The sequence below is a fragment of the Neocloeon triangulifer genome, unplaced genomic scaffold (genome assembly GCF_031216515.1).
Source record: "Neocloeon triangulifer isolate White Clay Creek 2 clone unplaced genomic scaffold, ASM3121651v1 ptg000012l, whole genome shotgun sequence".
Lineage (NCBI taxonomy): Eukaryota > Metazoa > Arthropoda > Insecta > Ephemeroptera > Baetidae > Neocloeon > Neocloeon triangulifer.
Genome location: NW_026775554.1, coordinates 4,471,739 through 4,497,326, shown reverse-complemented (window position 1 = coordinate 4,497,326; position 25,588 = coordinate 4,471,739). Strand labels below are relative to the sequence as shown.

The 25,588-nt window shown below is 35.8% G+C and overlaps 1 protein-coding gene across 5 annotated transcripts; it reads right to left on the bottom strand.

The window, feature by feature from the left end:
- Positions 1 to 198: 198 nt before the first annotated feature.
- Positions 199 to 25,588, bottom strand: LOC132197422 (TGF-beta-activated kinase 1 and MAP3K7-binding protein 2-like). Of its 5 annotated transcripts, none has more exons than XM_059620707.1 (11): positions 25,428 to 25,588; positions 16,237 to 16,399; positions 13,771 to 14,154; positions 12,200 to 12,728; positions 4,949 to 5,112; positions 2,936 to 3,029; positions 2,792 to 2,884; positions 2,349 to 2,513; positions 1,763 to 1,828; positions 1,516 to 1,577; positions 199 to 1,447 (listed from the first exon to the last, which is right to left on the bottom strand). In XM_059620707.1, exons 2-10 carry the CDS (start codon positions 16,342 to 16,344, stop codon positions 1,552 to 1,554), a joined length of 1,629 nt encoding a protein of 542 aa, XP_059476690.1. In that variant the 5' UTR covers positions 16,345 to 16,399; positions 25,428 to 25,588; the 3' UTR covers positions 199 to 1,447; positions 1,516 to 1,551. The 5 variants fall into 5 exon arrangements, with proteins under 5 accessions (XP_059476690.1, XP_059476692.1, XP_059476691.1 ...); XM_059620706.1 differs by having other exon boundaries at positions 200 to 1,433; XM_059620709.1 differs by lacking the exon at positions 1,763 to 1,828.

Below are 25,588 nucleotides of genomic sequence, written 5' to 3'. Positions count from 1 at the left end.
CAAATTAACCTGCTTTATTATTTAGGTACTATTAAATTCAGTCTTTATTTTTTTGTTTGTTTTTTTTTACATAAAAAAGCAATACAAAATATAAAAAAATCATCCTGTTTGATTAAAATGTTTCTATTTCAAATAAAATTGTTACGTACTATTTATGAATAATTAACAATTCGAAGATCTTCTTCGTAGCGATTTAATAAAATAAAATGCTCAAAACTTAAGTATTTTTTACTTTCCACAAATTTCACTTTATTTTCAACAAATAAGATGCTAAAAGGAATCACAGAGCAAATTAAAAGTCCAGCACCTGAGAAATTATTTCGTGGGCGTGGAGCAATCATTGTAACTGCATTATTAAATATTTAAAATTCTTACACAAATTTGACGCACGTCACAGTAATAAATAAACCACACAAAGTGACCTTATATATGAGTCAATGTGATGCTTGCATGTGCATATAAATTACATAGTGAATATCCATGGATACATAAATATTAATAGCATAACAGCATGTTTATTCAATTTTGTGCAAATCATTCAAAACAATTTCAAATCAAAATGATAAAATAATTTGCTCTGGCAGCATGGAAATTGTATGAGTGCAACATTATAATAAGATATGCTCTTATCCAATTTCCACGATGAGAACAAAATATATACGAAATTGTAAAAAATTTTGTTTTTCCTCAATTATACATAAAATAGCAAACGAACATTTCGTCTCTGCATTCTTCTCAAAAGTGTATATATTTGAATAAAAATAGCCGCAGTCACTTTTAAGCCCCAGTTATGCTTGCTGCCTGCCAGTCTACTTGAATAATTAATCAATCAGATAATTTTTATTGCATGTACCACTTCTCGACATAATTATTTGTACCTGTTTGCTTGTAATTATACACTAATAGTTACACTTCAGCATCAAAAATATTGAGACGGAACAAACATATTATTTCTTGTATTAATATTTTCTTCCTGGGCATATGAATTTGTGTTGCAACGTTTGGAGCATAAAATTTTTTTCGGAAAATAGAGGTTCTTTGAAATTTCAGGAGATTTGGTTAAGAGTGTTTTTGCAACAAAAAATCGCCGCACCTTTGTTCGCACAACGTCAGCCATGTGAGAGATTTAAAAAGAATGACCGGTTTTGAATAAAGTTACACCTGGCAAAAATATGGAGCTTGGCAAACACAGTCACTGGTTTTGGCATCCACCGTTTACGCGCTTTGCTATCTAGAATAAATTCTCAGAAGTCGAACATTTGAGGCATTCGTAATTTGCACGCACATCAACAAACACAATTGCTTGAGTCAGTACTGAATTCAGGGATCACAGCTCATGTCGTGATGTTTTCTGAGAGGAAAGAGTAAGCAGCAGAAACTCCTCCAAAATTTTAAAGTTTGCAGCCATCTCCTTGCTTGATTTGCAGGCTCAACTAAATTTAAGAAACTTCAGTAATTTGATAAAAAAAAAAAATAAATAAATAAATAATAATAATAATAACCCCTTAAAAATACCTTTGAAAGAGGGTTCACGATTTAAAAATCCCGGCGTCATACGACCCAACTATGAACAACTCCTGAAAAAAATACAACATGAGTTGGGGGGAAAATCGCTAAATAATTCAAATATTTTTAAAGATAAATTATTGGTTTGGGAACTAAATTTGTGTACATTTTATTCAGATGTATGTTAAATTTAGGCTGAATTGATATAAAAATAATAATGAAAGAGACAGATGCAATATGGATTTTAGTTACTCACGTCGTGACGGGAAGTTACTGTGAGTGACTCTGATATGAATGTCTTGCGTTTCAGACTCAGTTACATCTAAAAACACAACGGCAGAAATATTAACCCCACCTCAATTTTAATTACAAGGTGAAAAGTTTGGATAAAAAGTTTGAACACACACTGTAGAATTATATAATATTAAAAACACAGTAAAATCAAACAAATCATGCACTTAATTAATTGTATGCAACAAAAAGTTTATAATATTACTAAAAACAATAATAATCTTTACAGTTTAAAGAATTAAACAGCTAAATAATCTCACCTCTGGTAAGAACAGGCAGTTCAAGAATTAGTTGGCCATACATGAGTCTTTCGGGAGAGATACTTTAATACTTTTTAAAATCTGGATGCTCGACACACGGTTAGTAACACACAATATGCAGTCTTGAGCAAACTAGGCAGTTGGTTAATTTAAATTATGGGGAGGGTGTGGGAGAAGAGGCCGGCGCAGGTTCTGGAGACGGCCCTGGCGTGGTTGGCGGCGGAGGCGGCATGCGGTGGGGGTGGCAGTAGCAGCCTGGGGGACACGGAGGCAGCGGTCTGGGACCGGTACCTAGAGAGATGCGTGGCATCTCGCACTGCTCGCACTTCCTCAGAGCGGGGTGGTTCCGGAATGTGCACACCGAGCAAGTCCAGTGCGGTCCGTCCTCGTCTTCTTCCTCGGGCCCGTCAGAGGATGGCGCCGCTCCTCTCGCTTCACCCCTCATTCGCCAAGAACCTAGCAAAGTTTCATTAGTACTAAATGAAGGAAAAAATTTAAATGTGGACATCAAAATTCGGGGCGATAATTGGAAAGTAAACCTGTTCCATTTTTTGTTATTTAACCCAATTTAACCTTTTTTAAATAAAATCAAGATCAAAAAATTTAATTTTACAATATTTTTTATTTTATAATTTACTATCCTAAACTATAATCAAAATTTTACTCAAAACTCGGTATCACAGTGGGGTTAAATTCAATTTGAATGCAAAACTAAAAAAATAAAATTGTCTTACTATGGTATTGTTGATTTTCTGTCGTAATGATGGTAGTTCTGCGCTCTGGGCTTATATTTTGGTAAAATTCTTCATCAGTCTCACCCAGCGGTACTAAAAATTATAATTGAAATTTTTAACTATTGAATTAATCAATTTGAATACCAGTGGTATTATGCAGATCAACTTCTTGAGCCATTCTGTTGCACTCCTCTTGCAGTCGGTACACTTCAACCCTCAGCTCTTGAATTCGAAGTGTCTGAAATGAAAGTGAGAAATTCGGATAATTTTAAAAAATTGCTCCGACGAGGGCAAGGACCTAGCTCTTGTTGGTGTCTGTTTTTACTTTTTATTTTGCTTCAGCTGTGGAATGCTAGTGCGAATTTGGCACTGAAGTAGAAAATATTGTGACAATGATGGGCCACAAATAATCGCCCACGAGAAATAGGAGCTGCTTTCTTTTTTGCGTGCGATTTGCGTGCCGATAGCCCCGCGGGACTTTCAACGCGCGCGTGGTGCCGGTAAAAAACAAACCGCCGCGCTTTTTCTGAGAATAGGGTGCTTTTGGCCAAGTCGAGAGGCGCAGATCTGATCGGAGTGAGGTTAAATCACGCGTGTAACAATAATAGCCCGGACCAGAGACAAACTGTTGAAATCCAACTACTACTTCAAAATGCCATTCTCAGAAAGAGATAAATCGCTTGTTGAAAAGCAGCTTGAGGTTTTTTATAGTCTGAAATAGAACTGCAGGGGAGATGTATATTCAGCCAAATCTCCAAATCTTCAACTGGTCGTTGACACCGCCAAATTTTAAATAGGAATCGGATTTTACTAACAAACTTGATAATAACTGTTATATTAAATGAACTAGATGTTTAAAATTTAATTAAAAATAAAAATAGATTAAACCGATTGAATCCTTTGTACAGTGTACTTTTTTTGCGTTGTATGTACCATGAATGGAGAATAGATAAATAAATAATAAATAAAAATTAAAGATCAATATAATTATGCAAAGATTAAAACGGTTATTAAATATTAAATTACTGTTTACCAGAAATAAAAAAATGAAGTTATTTTTGCATTGGTCTGTAAGGTTGTAAAACATTGATGCAAATAACATCACCTATTTTGATCACAAGTAAATTTCTATTAAACGTTAGAACAGTTAATAATATCTATAAAAATATGAAATTTATTTTGATTTTCTGAAAGTTGTCCGATTTTTTAAGGGATTGTTATAACCTTTTATAATAAATCGCGATCCAGGACTTTAGCCAATTTGGTCTGACCTGTTCAAGCGCAGATTAAGATTTTTGGCGAATCTCTCCCGTTTCTAAGTGGGTGTCTCATTGTCAATTAATTTAGGCAGGTATACGGAGCAAGTACCAAGTTAAAAGTAGCGCTCAAGACGCCGTACACATCGACGTACGCAGTATATTTAGGGAAGGGTATTTTAAGCTGGGCGCCAAATTGAAGTGGTTCAAAGTCGCCAAGGTAAAATAGCTTCAGAGTCTGCGGCTTCCTGTGAGATTCGTTTTCTGATCTATGTATTCAAAAATTTAAAAGACTTGAACGAATTTTCTAGATTTTTCAGAAGAATCAAATTAGCCTGAAGAAAGGCTCGGCCATAGATTCACTGGGCGAGGGAGACACTGCGCTTATTTACAACCTGCGAGTTTTAAAACAATTCTATTTTTCGCAGGCTGGTATTTTCAGAATCCCGTGGCGCATTTTTCTTCCGCCGAGAGTTGGCTCTTGATTCAAACTGTTGAGTTCAATCGATAAATAATGCGGGGGCAACCGACCACGCAGTTTCTTTTCCTCGGAGACCACGGCTCGTTGAAAAATCTGACAAACAGATCTTAAACATCCTAGATTTAGATCTTCTCCTATTTGACTTAAATGTGCTCAGACAAAACAACTCTTTCAAATGAATTTTTAAAATTCAAAGAAAGTCTGAAAGTGAAAGAAAATGAACTGAAAAGACCTTAAATTGTACAATAAATTGCCTAAAGCAATCACAGTTGTCCGAATAACAACAATTTTGTCAGCAAAATTTTTACACCGACGTATATTTGAAGGTTATTGGTATGCAATATTGACGTTTTGATTTGTCTTTAGAATCTCGTATATCTTTTTTTACATGGCTACATTAATTTGATGAAAAATATTTACCGTGGCGGTGGCTGAGGAATGCAGCATTCCTCTCCGAGACGAGCGTCTGAGCTCCAAGTCTTTCTCCATGGCGTGGACATCCCGTTTGAGCTGCTCCAACTTTTTCTTCTCAGTTTGCAGTTCGGCCTCGAGCCGAGCTTTCCGCTCCATTTGGCTCCTCAGAGCTGCAACACCGACGATAAATTTCTTAAATGGACTCATAAATTGGAAATAAAATTTAGAATTAAGCGTTCGGTCAAGACCTCTTATAAGAGTGCAGCACAATTTAAAAGTCAGTTTGAACAACATGCCAAGCGTCGAGATAAATCAAATGTTATTTAATTTGGCTGCATTTCCCTCGGCCGTTGGCAAGCGAGCACCGCACCACCGGCTGCATCGCGGCTAATAGTTAATTTCTTGGAAACGGCGCTGCACCGTTAAAAATAATAAGTAAGTAGCAGAAGTCGGACACACATTGAGCAGATCCTCATGGGTCTGTTTGCTTTTCTAAATCTGCACTCGTAAAATTGGCACGGGCACAATGCACACAAGCAAAAAGCCAAGGCCGGCTCTCAACCAGTCGAACCGACTTCCTCAGTTACTTCACATCTAAACCCGAATTGACGCACAGAATTTAAGAAATCAAGAACGAAGAATGGTCTTTGTGTGGAGAAATTAGTACTTGGCTGAGAGTTTCAAGTAAAATGCAGTTTAATTCACATAATTTTTATATTTGTATGCCTATTTTAACGAAATTTAACTTCTTAATCACAAGTTTAAAAAATTCATCCGAAATTATGAAAATGAGACAGAAATTTGCTCAGATACTTATAATTTGGTACAAACATTATCCCACAAAAATATTCTATTACTCATAAAATAAACAGAATTTAGAAACACATGGATAAATATAAAAATTAAAAATCAAGCTCCATAGATAATTTATTTTTAATTTGTCAGCGCGCCTGCAGTTTTTGTAGTTAGGCAACTTGCACGACACTTAATTTCTGAATCGCATCCAAACGCTCTTTCCAATATATTTGTGGAGTTCTGACCCACATTTTTTATTGTTTAATTAATTTCAATTTTCCCTGTAAATATTTAGAGCCGCTTTATTTTAATTTAAAATATAAGAGGATGGGATCATAGTTAAAAGAAAATTAATCGGTTTACAAAAAAGGTGTAAAAAATCTGACTTTATCGCGATTAAAAAAAATGTAGAAACCCCCTACTTTCTTTTAAGTTAGATCATCTGGTTGTCATCCCGGCCCCTTTTCAAAAAGTCCTCAGCACAGAGTAAACAAAGCAATTGTGTTTCGGTGCTTGGGCGGTGAGCCTCTTATTGTTTTCGCAGCCAAAGATGAGAGAGCGTCGAGGACAAGCACAATCGGCAGCTCTTTCTTTATTTTTGTTTTGCTGGTGACGTCAAACAAGTTCGGATCTTAGTTTGCAGTTATTTGGAGAGCGCGAACGAGCAAATAAATGGCGAACGCTTGCGTGCGTGCGGAATTTCTTTCAAAATAAGCGCAAATTGGGCGGCCATCGGGAAATTAAGAAGGAGGCAAGAGGCGGCACGCGGCAGACAATGGCCAGGGAAAACCAGACGTTGTTTGCTCGGCGAAAGAACTAACAACGCCGGACCCATTCCCATTAGCCGCACCAATATTGAAATAGCTGGCTGCGCGCGGAAGGCCGCGCGCCACTAAATTTGGGTGGATCTATAATCGACCACCAACAAACTTCCGCCTAAACAACTAAATAAGCGCACCAGACTTTGAAGTTGTTAAAAAAATCCGTAGAGGTTTTGTTATTTATCCATGTAAAACTTCAACAAAATAGTTGAAAGTGCTCAATGAAGATTTAAACTTAATTAAAATTATGAATTAATGAACAGCATTGTGCGATTAACTTGTTATAGTGAAAACAAAAGAATTTATAAATCATTATTGACGAAAAATTAGATATTATTAAATTTATTAAAACAAACATTATTAACAAGGCAATGAATGACAACTCAATTAAATGGGTTTCATTAAGAATTTTTAATCCCATCAGAGAAATAAAGCAGCACAAAAATTTATTAAAAGTTTTAATTTTTGAATCTTGAATTTACATACATACCATTTTTTTTAACAAATGAACTACAATTCAGTTTCTATTTGTGGTAGAAAAAATAATTAATTATTATTTTGATGGAAAATTCATGTGTTAAAAAAAATCTTACGGTGTGAAAAGGAAAATAATGTGAAATCTTTAGGGACTAATTTCAATAAAATTTGCATGCATTCAAGTTTTTGCTTCATTCAAATTCAATTCAATTTATTTTTCTCCAAACAAGTCAGTACAATGAAATGTGAAAAAATTGGTTGGGAGAAAAATCATGAGAAACATGATTATTTTGGCTAAATTTTACCAATTCATTGAAATTTAGCAAATGTGGTTATTTAGATTCAAATTAATTAATAAATTTTTAATTTTAATAATATAATTTCAAAAGTATTATGCAATTTTGACAATTTTTAATTCATTCCTCGGAAATACTTTGTGCACATTTTATTGTCAAGTTTAAGCTTTTTAATTTAATTTTAATTTTTAATTCATTCTTCCGAAATGTTTCGTGTTCGAATATTCTATTGTCAATCTAATCTTTTCATCTTGACTTTCAAGTACAATTCGTGCACATATTTGGTGGCACCATCAATTTGATCATTTAATGAAGTGATCGTGAAACATCAAAGGAGGCAATTAAATTAAATAAGGTGCGCGTCCAAAAACAATACAGACGATTGAGTGTCGGAAATAGACGGCCTTCTCCTATCCCATGTGTGTCTCTACGTGTCCACGGCGGCGTCTGCGGCGTGGGCGTGCATAAAATGTTAAATGTGCGTTCGCCACATGCACACCTGTCCGAAATATTTAAGCGCGCAACTTTCGCCCGCGACGCGCTCGCCAAAATTACGCGTGCAACCATTTTTAATGTCAGAATTTATCGCCGTGAGAGGCGCTTAATTTAGCGAGGGGGTTTCATCCAAGCGTCAGGTGCGAGTGTACTTGCGAATTTTTATAGGTTGAATTCTGTCTGCTCGTTTTAAACCGGACGAGACGATTTTTTTAATGAAGAACATTATTATTTTTGGATTTATTAATTGACTAAAACTGGCACAGCTAAAAACTAGGTGTAGCTTGAATGGGAAAAAATTTGTTGGGCACCGAAATAACATAATTACTTTATAGAAGCACATAAAACGTAGTAATTAACCATCTTTATCTAAATATTGATTGAAAAGATCACATTCTTAATATAAAAAAATCCCAAACTTCAGTAAAAGTAATTTGTTTTACCCTCTTTTTTTTTTAAAATAACAATTCTAGCATAAAATTATCTTTCCAGAAAAGTAAAATTCAATTAAAATCCCCCTACTAGATCAGGAATAACTTATACAAAATGATATTTATTAAAAAAATCAACATTTTTTTTGACACAAAAATTTTTCTTCATATATTTTACAACAGATTTCACGGCAGAAATAAATAGGTGCAAATTTTAGAAAAAAAATCCAGTATTTCATCCAGTCATATTATTTATATTTGAAGCAAAAATATAAATAATATTACTTTTGAAAATATGGGATTTTTTCCAGAATCGTCATGCCATATAAATAGAGTGAAATTTTTTAACGATGAATAATAAATAATTAACAGCAAAGGTAGAAAAGTAAGAAAGCCATTAAATGACTGAAAACTAATTATACAAATCTGCAAGCTAAGAAAAATCGTATTCTTTTTCAAAACTTCATCTTTGCTCTTTTCCGCACTATTTACACAAGACAACAAAGTTTTTGGCAGAATTTATTTTGCTCTCGTCTCGAAGGGGTTTCGTAACACAAAAGTATAAGCCAAAGGAGTTTCGCGGATGGGGAAACATTGTTACGGTTGGAGCATTAGCGTCTGGCGCTGTGGCAACGGCGATTAGCCGTGGGACAGAGAAAGATTCGAGGGCCGCTCTGATGGTGCATGAGATGTGAATAAATATAAGGGCGGCTGAGAGAATCTGGATCACGCCGTCCGACGCACGTATACACACACGCGTTTTATTTATTTACATCGCGGGAAAGAGAGAGAGGGCGGCAGCGTCTTTAAAATATTTCGGTTGTTTTTGGCGGCCAAGCGCAATTTAACTGGCGAGAGGCGCGAGTCCATTTGCTTATTATTATCATCAAACCATCTCTGCGCGGCCGAAATATATGGAGCATTTCTCGCCCAAACCACAATCGAGCCTATCTCGATCAATTAATCTGTGAGACGGGCGCGAGAAGCGTCAGGCTGGCTAGAGTGTTTTGTCCCCTAGTTGACCTTCCTTTCTCCGAAGCGCCTTAGTTAGCGCGAACAAGCTAAAAATTGCTTGTTCCCAAAGGGTTGGCACCGAATGTCTCGGCGAATGATTTCGGCTGGTGCGGGGGAAACTTTAGCGAGGTGCGATTGATTTTTTTTTTTTTTTTTGCTGAGAATGACATTTCAAACTAGAGCATTTGGTTTCACAAGCAAAGTGGAAAGCACCAATATTCAAATAACGAACTTCACCAATAAACTAGCTGGATAATTTCACGATTCTTCGTTGAATTGTAAATTTTGATTGATTTATTTTAAAACAAATTCTTCCAAATTTTTAAGGGGTCGAGAGTGGAGAGTATTTAGTTCGTTTTGGCGAACATATGACATTATAAAAATAGACGCTTTTTACAAAGTTGAACTATTAAAGATCATGTATTTTAAAGTAAAAAAGAAACATTTCTTTTCGCCCCCAATCCCCTTCCCAGACCACCAAAGACGAGCATATAAAATCGACCAAAATATCTTACTTTACCTAACCTTTGAGGCCTCATTATGCTTCCAATTTATTTGTTAAGTTAGCCGATTGTTTGTAAAATGAAAAAAAAAATACGAATTGATATTGAGAGAGCCAATTAATTTCTTAATTTGTAAATTTTTGGGAAAAATTGCAGACAATACATTGGCAGAGGAATTATTTTGATAAAATATTCAAAATCAAAAATAAATCATCAGCAGACGCTTTTCATTGAAATTGAAGAGTGGATAAACTGGATAAACTGGATAAAGGCAATTTATTTAATATAAAGTAAAGAAAAAAATGCCTATTCATAAATGAATTGAACTCATTAGCATTTTTCCTCTTCAGATTAATTTTCACAGAATATAAAAAGCGTTTCATTCACAAGTTTTCTACAAAAATAATTTAAAGTGAAGCTGAATAGTGTTAAAGTATCTTGTTATTTTTGTATTCAAAGTTTCGGAAAGTTTAATGCCAGCAATTTCATTGCTTAATTTCGGAGATGTTTGAATGAATTTGAGCGTCACGCCGAGCATACTGAAAGAACTCTCAGCCGCCACTCTCTGATTTTAAACCCACTCAAAAACACGTCAAAACACATAACTCAAAAAGCGGTACGTAATAGATCAGACCGCGAAAGCGTGTCTCTCTTTTACTTTTGTAAGAACAAAGTGCTCTGATATTTTTATTCTCGCGGCGAGCTACAAGAAAATTTCGTTCGCTGAATGAAAGAATGCGAAGAGCGCAGCGCAAAAAGCAGCTTCGGCAAAACATTAAAGATTTTTAGTGCACAAGACCGTTTGTTTGCAAAACGTTAAAAGCCTCGCTGCTGGACAGAGCGTTGCCCAACGGACAGACACGCTCTCAAAAGGAGCGGCCGTTATGTTCTTTGGAGGCGCGCGCGCGTCACAATTGACGCAACGAGAGGGTGTGTGTGTTGGGCATTGCCGAGAGAGATATTCGCGAGCCTCGTCAGAACGCATTTGGCCGACCACCAACACAAATCGCGCGCCGCCCCGCTATATTTTCGGACGGGCCATTTTTCTAATAAATTCAATTCCGTCTTCTCTTTCGTCGCCGGCTAATAAGCTCGCGCAGAGCTGAATAAATTAAACGAAAAAAGTTAATAAAACACCCACATTGGCAGCCGGTACCACACTGGACACGTGTACGAAGGACCGAGCACAGAATTTTATTTAACATAATTTCTTGGTGAAGCGTGGGAAGTGTTGGAGAAATGTTAAAAGTTCAAATCTCAAAATAAACCAGCGTAATTGAAAGTAAAGGGAATCAAAATTTCCACAGCTAGGAAGAAATTTAATTTGCTTTTAACCAATATCTGGGTAAAAAGAAGCTATTTAAAAAATTTAATTTAATTTTAAATAACCTTGGTAAATATGTGAATGAAGTAAAATTTAATTAGATATATTATAGTTTAATTAACTGAAACACAAGAGTAAAATGCAATCAAATTAATCAATTGTAGCTTCTAGCAAAAATAGTTTTTTTATATTCAGTATTTAAGTAATAAAATTGGTCATTTTAATTTGGTTTTCTTTGAAGAAAAGTTTTTTTTAGCTCATTATAATGCCAATAAGCAATTTTGGCCTTCAATTTTCACAGATCATTATTTAAATTTTTTTATGTTTATATCAAAGACACATTATTCTACAATGTACAAATTTTCTTGTTCAACAAAACAAACAAATTATGAATAAATTATGCTGAAAAATTGAAGTTTGAAGCTGGAACTATAGTCATTTTCCATTTGTTTTGCTCTAATTGTTATTAAAAATTTAGTTAGAGTTTGATCTAGATTTAGTTTAAACTTGACCTAAAATTTGTCATCAACGAATTTTAATTTTATCGCAACATATTTTGAGGATTTAGATTGCATGATCGGTGGGTCAGCTACAAATAATATAAAAATTATAAAATGGCTCAAAATGCATTTCTAATTTATATTTTTCAAGTACTTCAACACTCCCAAAACGTCGATGAATATAAAGATTAAAAAAAAAATGTTAAATTTTACCCCACAATTGGCAAAAACAGTGATGCTCAAAAATAAAAGCATTAGAAAATGATATTTAAAAAAAACCACTTCTCCTTAATTTGTACAAAAGTGACAACACAAACCAAAACAAAACTACTCCTTTTGATAATTGAATGCAAACACGCCAAACAAAAATAAACAAATAACATAAAATAACAAGCTTGTCAATTACATTAAAAAAAATTACTTTCAAGGTTGGTTAAAAATTATTTTTGGCTTTAAAATTTATTCTTGAGCTTTTTCCTACGAGTTTATCATCAAAATATTAATTTTTATTTATGAAAAATAAAAACACATATATTTAGTTTTGTAGTTTTATGTTAGTGGTGAGGAAACACAGCAATTAGCATTTTTTTCTTAGGCTCACCAAGAGGCAGGCTGAGATTCGGTTTGAACTGTTCGACCGTCTTGCTGTCCGAGCACACATCCGGCATGGACACGGTGCGGACCAACACTTGTCGACACAAAGGTGGCGGAGGCGGCGAGGGGCTGGACATCGGCGGCTGACTGGCGGTGCGCATGGCCGCGACCGAGCCGCCTCCGGGCCCGATCTGGATGTGCAGCTGCGACTGGAAGCCCTGCCGAGGGCTGTAGGACGAGGTCGAGTAGGTCAGCTTGGAGGTGGAGCGGATGTCGATGGGGGGCTGCGGATCCGACGAGGGCGGCCGCAACGTCAGGTTGACCGACGTGTAGGAACGCGGCTCGGCCGTCGGCGACGAGCATACCGAGGTCAGCGACGCCGGTCGCGCCAGGAAATGCGGCGTGGGGTGCACCTGAAGGGAGGCGGTGTGCCGCACCGGCGGGTTGAACAGGGGCGAGCCCACCGGCGAGCTGCACGACGAGGTCACAAGCACCCCCTGAGCACTGCAGTTCACACTCACTTCGTGTTCATAGTCCTGCAAAAACGCGACGAAAATTAGAAAAGTTTGATAAAAAAATCAAATAATAACAAAAAGATTTTTTTCTTGTTATTATTTTTATGAGGAATTTAAAAAATTTGAAAGGAAATGGCTGGAAAAAATTCTTTGAAATTTGTTTGAAATTGAAAATATAACCTTTTCTGACGCAGGGTGTTTCAGATGGCATGTTATTTAAAAAAAAATTTTTTTAATAAATAAATAAAAAAGATGAAAATTTGAGTAAAATCAAAGTGTATGCTATTTAGAGTTTTTTTTTATTCGCAGCGCCCATTAAAATTGGATTTAAATTCCAATAAAAAAGTTTATCTGCAAAGTTATTATTTTCCTTGATTTGTGAATTAAACTTTTCCTTCTTTTGTAATTGAAAATAACCATTTCTAGTAATTATTCTGAATTTAAATTATGTATTTGAATCTAGTGCAAAATTTAAAATTTTCATTTCTTTCGTTACCTTTCAATGGAAAAATCGGCAAAATATTAGATAAATTAAAATATGTAGTTTGTATAATTATCAGTTTTACAAAAATAGCAATCCCTTGATTTCAATTTCTATTGAATCACTTTCACAATTTATTTCATTTCACTTCCATTAATTCGGTAATTCTAATTGAAGTTCAGATACGTTATATCAATTTTTTTTTCAAACTTCATAAATGAAATAAAAACAGGCAAAAGTCTGTGAAAATTTATAATTATTCTATGCGATTTATTCTACAATTTCCTTTATAATAATTCAAGAGAAAAACAAATTGATTGCATTAAGCGTTATACGAACATGCATCTTATTGTTAGAAAATATAAATGTTACTACATATTTTGAGTTTTGCTGCTGTTCAAAGGCTATTTTTTTTCACGCAGCAATTAATAAATTTTATAATACCATTAATTTTGAAGAAATTAATTTTAAAAATCATTGAATATTTAGATTTCATACTATGTTGACAGGTTGATTTTAGTTTCAAGATTTGTTTATTGGGTTTGATGCAGAGCAACTGACTTGAAAATTATTGGAACTTACCTGATAGAAAAGGTCATCAGGTCGGAAGCAGCTGGCGCACATGAGCGGGTCCTGCACCATGCTGGGGGGCAGCGGAGGCCGCGGGGGCGGCGTGGGGTCACGCGACTCGCATCGAGACGCGTCCGGGGAGGCCGTGGTCTGCGATTGGTCGGAGGCCCGCCGACTGAAGCGGTGCGGCTCCTGCAGGGGTCCCCCCTGGAAGGGAGAACGAAGCTCGGGACTCGAGTAGAGGGGACGGGTGGGGAGGAACGTGGGGCGCAGCTTGGTCCGCAGCCTGGACACATCCTCGGACGCCGAGTCGCCGCGCCGACGGCCGGCCGCGAACCCCTTACTGGCGCAGCTCGCCCTCAGAAGGGCCTCGCACTTGGCGGGGTCGTTGTTGCTCTGCCATTAACAACCACTGCCATTAATTTCAACGCAAACACCGACGCGAAAGCACACTTTGCTTTTAATAATATGCCATGCTGAAGATCCGGTTAAAGTCACAGGAAGTTGTTATGTTTGCAGATTTCACTCAATACATAGTCAAACTCACAAAACACAAAACTTGAAAAACTGAAAGTGGTCCTCAGCAATTTTTTAATTATTTTGATTTCATTCAAAACAATTATTTTTACTCTCAAAAATTGAATATTAATTGCCTGTAAAGTTTATTTAATTTTAATAAAACCTCAGATTTCAAATTTTATTATATATTATCAATTATTTTTCAATTGAAGCTCATGAGATGTATGGATCAAATCCATTTTCTATTAATATAATTTTTTCAGAACCTAAAATTATATTTTTTTTTCATTAAATTTAGATTAATTTTATACGTTTATTTTGTGAAGATAAAAAATTAGATAGTTAGGAAATTTCATTGTATTTGCACCAATTTTATTCAAATTCCAATTATTCTCCTCGTTAATATGAAAAGAAAATGTTTGATGCTTTAAATTGCATTTTGTTTTTAAATGTTTTTTCATGAGACGCCTAGGTAGAATGACTATTAATGTTTTATAAGAACACAAGAATTTCCTGGAATTTCAATACCAATGAAAAAATTTATTTAAAAATTTGAAACAATCATTGAAATAGTTATTTAGTACTTAATTTGATTTTTTTAATAAAAATGACTGAAGGCAGTTGGTATTTTCAATGCTTTTTCAAAATTAGAGCAGCATTTAAACTTCAAACTGATTTTAAAGCTAAATTAAAAGAAAAAATCTGTTGGATTTTGAAGTTGGTCGAAGACTCAAGTGAGTCTTGCATGCAGATTAGTGGGTGAAAAACGTTGACAAGCACGAGGAACTTTACGCCTGAGCTTACAATCGAGGCTTGCAAATAAAAAAGAAGTCTTTCCTCTCACTCTGCCTTGATTGAGGCACTTAACTAATTTAATGTTCAATCACAACAGTTTGCGAAAACCGTGTCGCGCTCGAAGTAAAAAAAAAGAGTTAACTTTCTTGCCCGATGACAAATTGACCAAGAAATGTTTGCGCAAATAGTCTATTATTACGGAGCGGCGTGCAGGGTGGAGCGGAATTTATTAAAACAGCAAACACACACACACTCAACACATACACACACAGGCCGAGGCTAATTTTACGTTTGCGCGTTTTATATAGAGCTAATCATGTGTCAGTAAATAACGGGCTGATTCGCGAAACGAAAGCGACGGAAGAAAATAACAAAGCAGCAACCGCGTGCTGGGCATGCCGATTACCAAAACTCAGCCGGGAATTAAAGACAGAGAAGTCGACTTGAAATTTGCAAATCCACCAGACTATCCCTTGGGCAAATCAGAACAACGGAGTCAAATTTGCGAGTGATTTCAAAAAGAGAGGTGAAAAGTTTTGTAAAGTTAGGATACAGGAGAAAATTAATATTATTTAATAACTTCAGATTTTATTTAAAGCTTTATCCTGAGCCGTTTTATTTTAGAAAAAAATGCCACTTTAATGTGCATGTGTGTTTCAACCTTAAATAAAATTATAATTCAATTTAAAAAGTAATTTTTAAACCAATCTTTTAAAAACTAATAAAAATAATTGAAATAAACTTAATCAAACAAACTTGGCAAATTTGAATAAAGATTTAAAAACAACTTCTTAATTAAATAAAAAAGTTTTTTAAAATTAAAATAGTAATTTTAACTAAACCATTCTTCTGAATTTATTGTATAAAATAAACAATTTTTTAATAAAACATTTTTAGTTTGCAATTTTAGCAAACCAATGACGCAATGTGGATATCACATCCGTTTAATTGCAAATTACGCCGCTCGCAACATTCCCGAATCAAAAATAGCACCGTTTAAATAATCCAAACAACGAAAACATCTGCGTCTGTCTCGCGGCCCGTGACAGAGAGTTTCCTCCTTTCGTTTGTACGTATTCCATTCCGCCATTAGAAGCAAAAACAATTAGGTTTCGTCACACAGACTGTTTGTTAAGGGGCACACCTGGCCTGGTTGGCGCATACCTGGCGGATGCACTCGGAGACCACGGGGTCTGGCGCCGACGGAAACTTCTGCTTCAGCTCGTAGAACAACTGCATCGTGCTGCAATTCTCAAGGCACTCATCAGCCATGGCGGCACCCTGCAGGTCGCGCCATCGCCCCCCGCCTCCACCTCACTTCTGCTCCCTGGACACAAAAGAAAGGGCACCACCCTCGGGTTACAAAAGGGGCCGCGTTCGTTGCCACGCAAAAGAAATGAAGTTAAAGCACGAAAGAAAACAAAAAATCCAAGCTCGTGTTTAGTTAAGCATGCACATGGATTAGAATATATTGTATGATTTGCTATTTCAATTTAAAAAAGTTTCTTTTCATTAAAAATTAATCCTAATTTCTGAAAAAAAATATGGATTAAGAAACGAGGTAAATACAGGGGGCATATTTTACACCTTTTTAATACAACTAAAATTTGTACTGATGCTCTTTCTCATTTTTGCATTTAAAAATTATAAATCATTCCATTATAAAAAGAATTAACACGGAATAAATGGAGACGCTAAATTAAAAATTGAATTAAATTGTGAGTTTGGTGGAAGAAAATGGAATCGTTTAAAATTTTCTGTAAATCCATAAATTGCTGTTAATATAAAAAAAAAACTGTAAAATATTCAATTAATAATATTCCAAAAAAATTATCCGGTTTAAATGTTCTTAAAATTGATAATAATAGCAATAAAATAGTAAATTACATTTTACAATTAAAACTAAAAATTTAGGATTTCTCAACATTTATGAATCATTGTCATTTATTCCATTTCAAAACCTTTTCCATAATTTGATATTGCGATAAAGTAGACTTTCATGGTATTTCATAATATATATTTTTAAGTAATTTTGATACAGTTTTTGAACGAATAAGTTTAGATTTTTATTTTGTAAAATGGGTTTAAATTTTTAAATCTGTTTGTTTTTACTCCAATTATCCGCCGATAAATTTTACTCCGCAGGCTGATTGAGACTCGGCGGGTGTGGTTTTGTGATAGGTACGTACTAACACGCGCCGAGGGTGTTTATTTGGTCGAGATGTTAGTCTTTCTTGTATCTCGCTCTGGCGGTGTGCGCGCGATCCTAGAATAAGTGTTGAAAATAGATCGTGCAATCTTCACCTCAATATTTCAGCCGTGCGAGCGAAAACACGCAGCGTCACATAAACATACCTGGGACATAAGGAAAGTCTGCTTTGCGAATCCTCTTTTCACCCCCTTCAGCGAATCACTTTCTAATTACTCGATTCGGCAAGTGATTTTAAATCGATTTGAAAATAGAATAGGTCATATCTAAAAGAGGGACTGCAAGTGGCACACGCACGCGTTATCCGACCACGGTTGAGTGGCGTGGAGAGAAAGAGTGAGATTTGACCTTTGCGATTCGCCCCTCGTGCCACTATTAATAGCCGGCAGCAATACAAACACTTGACTCTGTGACCACCTAGCTCGGCGGGTGATGCGAGATTGAGCAATCGGACCGACCAACACCTGTTCCACTGCACTTCTCTCTCGAGCGCCGGCCAATCGACTACACAAATAATACTGCCAGCCTCAACAAAGGTTCATTGGCGCCCTCGCCGAACACGATTTAATTAGTCACGCGATCGTAATAGAACTCAAAATTCTAATTATATAATTAACGCAGCCAAATTTCTACCAACAGTTGGAGCGAAATGAAGTTTCAAAGGTTGTTGGAGATTTGCATTTAGACAATTGATTCAGATGGTTTAAATTTCAATGATCAATAAGGTATCTCACTTATTTTTTTGTTTTTAATTAGCAATAATTGTTGGTTACAAGCTAAAATCTTTGTCGTGAATTTTTTCTAAATGATAAACGCGACGAAATGTAAACAAAATTTCATGGAAAGAAATTTTGTTTGTGAATGTCACTTAACAAATAATAATAACAAGGTTGAAGATATTTTATTTTAATTAGAGAGTTTGCAAATCATCAAAACCATTGCCACGGTAAATCATCTTACTGTTAGCAAATGTATGAAATCGCTACAAATCAATTTTGGAATATACAAATTTCCGTTTCATTCTAAAGAAAAACTGGATTTTTTTTAAATGGACCAATAACAAAAATCGTTGAACGCGCCAAAATAGACCTTGACAAATGACAATTTGGTTTTTAAAATTGAGGGAAGTTTTAATTCAAAAATAGAAAACTAGCGTCTGGATCCAAAATTTTGTGTGAAGAATCAGGCTTTTTCCTCATTGATTTTTTTCAAGCAAACGACTCTACCAGTTTCATTCGGGGTCTGCGTCTTCAAATAAATTTCATGTAAGTTTAAATATTTCAATTTTCAAATTGCTCATGAAATAGGGTCGCAGACCGTGACTGACACTGGTGGAGTTGTTGGTTTTTTTTTTCAACAAAAAAACCATTGTTCAACAAGAAAAAAAATACTTTTTCTCCACTTTTTTGAGCGTCTTCTCGAGTGCCAACTTCCTCAAAAATTATATAAAAAAAAAAATCAAATACAAAATAACTGAGCACTCGGTCCTTAATTTAGGAATTCAATTTTGCATTTCCATCCACTTTTCACCTCTTCTACAGTTGAGAACTTGAGCGGCTGATTACGCAAGTGGCGCATTCCAGCTTTGCCGCGAGCGTGATAAGTCTCGGCTGGTGTGAAATGCACCTTTCGCAACCCATTCATCCATCAATGGTGGCGGCGCCGGTCTCTCTCACAAATAGCCGGGCGCGTTTCGCAACCCGAATCTGCAGCCAGGGCGGCCAATATTTCCTTGTTGCCGGAATTCGGCCGCGGTGATTGGACTGGGTGGACGCAGGTTATTAATCGGAAATGCTGGTGCTCGCGATTGGCTGCGCGAGAGAGTGGTCGTTGGCGAGAGGAGTGTGTGTTTCAGTCGCCGCGAGCTTAATTTAAAGTGATGCCAAAAATTAAAAATAGCCGCCGGGTATTTTTAGTGCAGCCAGATTTCCAATTGAAGCGAGAATGTTGCTGCCCAGTGACGTACCACAGCCCCTGTGTGTGTGTTTGGCGAGTGTTTTGCGCCTCAAGAAGAAGTGGCGTAGGTCTGTGTCATTATATTAGACAGATATAAATATATTCCAGCAAAGTTTCTCTCTTTTTTCCATTTCACTAAAAAGAAGTGACGAGAGTGCTTAGAAAACAGTAAAAGTCGCCGATATTTCATCGCGGTCACAAAATTTTAGGGCCAAGCCTTTAAAATAAACTAAAGAATGCCGCGCGTTTTGAAACGCCGCGTCGCCACGTCCAATCAAAGCAGGAAGGACGCAGGCGGTCGCGGAATTTCGCTAAATGGCTCCTTATTTCTGTCAGCCGCGCCACATTTGCTTGGCGAGGAGAGAGCTTTAATTGCGAAAAGGGCCCGCTTTTAGACGAATTGGAAGACCGGTGCTGCTGCTCCTGCTGATGATACAATTATGGAGCAAATTATTAACTAGGGGCTGTCTTAAAGATTGCTAAAACCAAAATAAAAACTCAATTAAAGCGGATTTCAACACAGCACTGAAATAGATGTGGTTGGCAAACCTGCAAAACGATTGAAACGAAGAGCCAGATAAGTTGCAGTTGGAATTTTTTGGGCCAATTGGTTGCCAAATTTTTTTAAATGGGTCTGTAACCTTGTGGGTTTCTTGGTCCTGGTGAAAGAAGCCTAATTAGAAGTAATGGTTGGTACCACTGTAAACGAGATCTACGGAAACAGCCAATGGCAGTGTGGTGGGGATTTTCTTTAACCAATCAGATCTTACAATTAATTTTTGCTTAACTTTGGTAGTTTTAGTTAAATTTGATTTCTTTCTGTCAATGTATTTGTTAGATTGAAAACTCTCTATTAAAAGCAGTTTTTCTTTTTAAATTTAAATCAATAAATTTTCCAAACAACGCTCATTTCATTTTACTTTTACTGATAATCACTTGTAATAACTTTATTTCAGCCAAAGATAAAAATTTTAAATTTCAAATTTCAATCAAGACTTCGTCTCATCCTTATTTTTATTTATTTAGGAAATTATGGCAATTTTTCATGAACTGATTAAAAGTTTCGAATATATTTAAAAAAAATGTATTATATTTTTCTAAATAATAATTTTGTATGTTCTGTCTTTATATTTTTTGAAGTCTCTTGATTGATTTTTCTCTCTCTCTTGTTATCAATTTATAATATTGAATATGGATGACGTGTTTGGGCAGAGAATGCCCGGTGATACGTTAATAAACACAATTTTCAACTAATTTCCTTCTTTCAACGTCCTATAAAGTTTTAAGAAAGTAAATTGAGCAAGCGAATGTTTACAACTTTCCACCATTAGAGCTAGGTTTGGCCCCGATCGAACCGGATTTTGAGCGCACTTCTGGACAAACTCTAATCGCTCCACACCAGCCGTCGGGTGGGTGTTCGCGTCCCGAAAGCGTGTCGGCACAATCAGTCGTCGCGGCAGAAATAAACGAGGGAAACGCAAAGAGCGGGCAAGTAGAGATTATTGGAGTGTTTAATGAAGCCTCGGATCGGAGGGACGAACCGACCGACAGCCGGCTGGCCGAGTGCTGGCTAATTAGCTACAAGGATGTCCATCAGCACTCCGCGCACGGCTAATGGCTAATTCTGGACCACTTACGAATTGCGCTCGCACGAATAGCAAACAGTTCATTGAAAGATTATCGGAGCAAAATAAAATAAAAATTTCCTTAGTTGGAATTTCAATATGTATTAAATATTTGAAGGTAGCCTACAAAGGAAAAGTTTAATCATTACTTATTTTTTCCAAAAATTCATCTAGTGTTTAAATTAAAATTTTTAATTGTTATAAAATAAAAATAAAATATATATATTTTCGTCACCCACTGGCTCGCTAAATGAAGCGCGTCCGTCTCGCCAGGGGAAACCCACTTTCAGGAAATAAAGCTCCAAAAATAAACAATATTGCGAGGCCAGCTTTTGAGCTACTTTTGCGATTCTCTCTCAATTTCGCAAGGTTCGGATTTTGGTCGCAGTTGGGGCAAGCGCGTGTTTTATTTTTTTATCGCAATTAAACGGCAATCGGGTTTCGCGCACCGGCAGTAAACATGGTCATACTTAATTCTGAGAAATTTACGATGGGCCCTAGTTCGAGTGCGATGGGAGGTCTCGCTCGGCTGGGTGAGTTTCTGGGAACAATGGCCCAGTGAAAATAGTTGGAGTGACTAATTGCGAACGGGCGAACTCGGTACTCTACATGAAGCAAGTGCACCGCTCTAATTACATCATCCTCCCGTTCAGGTTAACAATCAACAATCATTACCCTAAAAATTGAATATTAATAATAAATATTAATTCAAGCATAAAATAATCAAGGAACAAAATTTCATATTAAAAAAGGTTTACAAAAAATTACATCTGTTAAAAAAAGATAAATAAATTTTAATGTTTCTAAAATTTGTTCCTAAAAACAAAAATTTAATTGTTTTGAAAGAATTTATGATTTTCATTGATGTAAATTTCTAAATATTTCGCACAGTCATAATAAATTGATTAATTATTTGTTTGAATATTAATAATGGTATTTTTGTAAGTGTAAATAATTATTCAAAATTAATTTTAGTTCAAAATGTGTCCAGATGTGAAGCAATTTTTGTAATTTACAAATTTCCCAACGAGTTTTGAGCAATTAGAACCCATATTAGAGCGGCCACATTGCACATGTTTCTCATTAGCGCGCGCAAGCCATCTTTGCGCCGGCCGCAAATAAACGACTCCAATTAATTAATTCTTCAGCGGCGCGCGAGACACAAACTTGCTCGCAAATAAATCTCTTGAATAATATCTTGTTTATGCGGCGGGTGGTGAAAAAAACGCTCACGTCGTGGCCTCATTCGTCTGTGCGCCTGCAAACGAACGCACTATGCAATTTGGCCAGCTTAAGTGTCCAGCCGGTTGCCTACGTCAGTAGATTGCATGGAGGCGAAAATCTATTCCAGTACAAAATGTTTTAATTTTTTTCAGTAAAAAGGGGAGATTTTTTAAAACATTTTTTTTGCAGCAAAATTGAATTGATACAACATAAAATTTTAATTTCAATTGTCTAATTAAAATAAAACATTTTCTCTGCGAAATGTATGAAAATAATAAAATTTAATGATTTATTGCTGTTGAGATTTTTTGATTTAGTGAATAAAAAATAGTTAATTTGGATAACCACGTAAAAAATTTGCACATTTAAAGAAAAAATGATTTAGCTTCATCAAGATTTGTGATAATAAATTTGCTATTAATGATATAATTTTTAAATTTGTAGAGTAAATAGTTCAATTTGTCAAGTTCCCTTGTTGAGTTTAGAAAACAAGGCGGTATAGGCAGCGAGATTAATTTGGGCGTGTTTGACAGATGGAAATTTGTGTTGCCGCGACCGACATTGTGGCGTGTAAGTGTTTGGGGGCAGTTTGAAGTCGTCGTGTCCTACACACGTAATATGCACAAACAACTGACTAACTTGCTAAGTATCGCACCCACGTCACGCCATCTGGCAAAATCATTTTCGCAAACCCCACGCCAAAATTATTTCCAGCATTCCTCTCACGCGCCATCCGAGAGAAAATCCGCCAGCGCAATGAGAGAGGTATTTTCGTAATCACCTCCGCCACTCGGGGGCACATTTTTCGCAGTTTACGACGCGGCCAAAAATATCGGCACTTCCTTTCATTAATTAGTCTTACTTGAGAAAATACAGAAATCATCGTTTATTCATTTAATATTAATATTTTTATTTCTTTTGTATACAAAAAATCTTGATTAAAATTACATTTAATGTATTTGGATTAAAATAATATTTTTGCAATAATTGTAAATATATATTTTATCACTGATTAATTTTTTAATCAGTTGTAGTAATAAATTTGAAAAACAAAATGTGAAACTAAAAAAAAGCCAATGAAACCTGTTGTTGATCTGTCGATATCCAATTTTTAAAGGATAATTTTTTAATTATTATGTTCAAATTTATACACATTTGTATTGATTGTATTTAAATAAAATTATATTTGTTTACCGTGTTGAACAAAATAAATAATATATTCACTAAAATTTATGAAATTCGAATCTCTGAAAAGTAGTAGAAAAAAATACAGAAACTTTTTTTTCATATTGTTTTGGCCAGTTTTGGCAGGAATTAGAATTACTTTTCTAAGAAAGAAATTAATTCAAATCAAATTCATTAAGCTATTTTAGTTAAAAAATTTAATTTAAATTCATTGGAATAAATTTTAACTAAAAATTTGAGCACAAGTAGTAACAACTAGAATTTTCACCGCCTCTCAAATTTGTTCAGGCTCGAATGTAAGGATTTGGAGCAGAAACCCGTGGTAAGTTCTCTCTTTCTCTGGCTACAATAATAATTTTTAATTCCCGGGCGCACAAATCTTTCTGTCGCGGCGCCGGTCAAATGCTTTGATTTATTCATTTCGCATTTGCCGCCGCCGCGAATGCAGCGCGACGTGAATAATTTTGTTTTGTGCTGCACGTTGTCCTGTCCAGCCGCTTTTTCAGTATTTTCGTCGGCAAAGCAAGTCTCTATTTCGAAGAGACCATTCGTCTTGGGAGCACTCACGCATCGCCGCGCGCTGAGTCTCTCTGCCAAAATTCCAACCGCGGCGCTGAAAACGTCCGATGGATTTTTCTTCCTCAAGCTGACTGACACCGACCGCCATCGTTGGACTTTACTTTTATTCACCGCTCAAAATATACCGGAAGCGTGGAGAAAATTTCAAATGAATTTTTTAACAAGGGGGATTTCCTGGAAAATTTTGGTACACTCTGCAATTTTGATAGGTGAATTATTTTTGAAAAGTAATTCAGCAAATTTATACGACTTTACGAGAATTGTTCTACGGAGATTATTTTTGTTTGATTTAGGTATTTACAAGCTGCTTTTAGAAAGTTTAAAATAATTTATTAAAATTTCATCCTTACTAGAAATAAAATAATTTTCAAATATAATAATTATATTCAAAGTCAATTTTCTCCGCAAAAGATTATTCCATACTTGTACACCGTAAACACTGGTAAACACCAAAATATATTAACTTTATTTTGCATTTTTCATCGTCTTAATATTTCATAAGATTTTTTTTAAATGATTTTGGAAAATTTGATACAAATCATTCAACAATTATATGTATAAATATTATTTATTTAAATAAGTTGTGTAAAACGCCATATATACAACATAATACTATTTATAGACTTTAATTTCCGCTGTTGATTTTCTACTGATAACTTAGTCACGGGTGTGAACGTGCGCAATCAGTTCCATTAATTAAAATGGCTAAAATTTAATCAGCAGAGTGCCTGGTTGATAAAGAAGTGCGAACGTGCATTATACATCAATCGTGGAGCGGTCTTTCATTCGCGGTGCACACTTGGGACGCGCTTCTTCAACAAAAAGAACCACTTCAGCAGCTGATTTATGCCGTTCTAATTATACAAGAGCGGTCGCCGCGAAGATCGAGAGAGGCGTTCGAAAATTGGGATAAAAAATCCAAGACTTATTGTGATCAGATGAAACAACTCTTTCATACAAGCCGAACAAAGAACGAAAGAAAGAAGTGATCAAACTCTTTGCTAATTAATTGGTACGTCAAATGAAGCGGTCATGTCAAGCTTTGTTTATTTTTTTAACAATACATTTCAATTAAATTAACCCGTTAGGTTTTTGTTGTCACACAGAATACGAGACTTCGTAAATAAAAAACAAAAATAGCCCAATTTTTTTTTAATATTTCTTGAAAAAAATAGATTAAGATATAAAAATAAATAAATTTCTGGGCAAAAAAAATAATAAGATTCATTTTTTAAACAATATTATTTTTTGGCAAACCAAAGCACACGTTTTTACAATTCTGTGTGCCAGTCTCGTAATTGTCACAAAGTGCGCCGTAAACAGGGTAATTTCGCGAGTGTGAAAATGCGATGTGTTAATTTGGTCCTTGACGAAATGTTGCGAGGGTTAAAAATAGCCGGGCCGACCCCGTTCTACCACTCAAAAACCAACAACAAAAAAACCAAACTCGTTCGGCCCAGCAAAGTTAAGCCAAATGAGAAAAAAATCGCCCTGGGGACGAGGATTAATTTCAGTGCTCACAATCGGAGGGTTGGACGACGAAAACAACAACAAAATCAGCGGAGAGCTGGACTCACCGAGGCAGGTGTGGCGATGATGTCGGCGCCACTGACAGATCGGCATGCAGCGTGTCGGCGCCGAAACGCGGGACGAAGAAGGGTCGACTGTGCAATTTCTCAGGCGAATCTCGGCCCAGCTGGTCACCCCGCACACAACACGCACACACACATACACACAC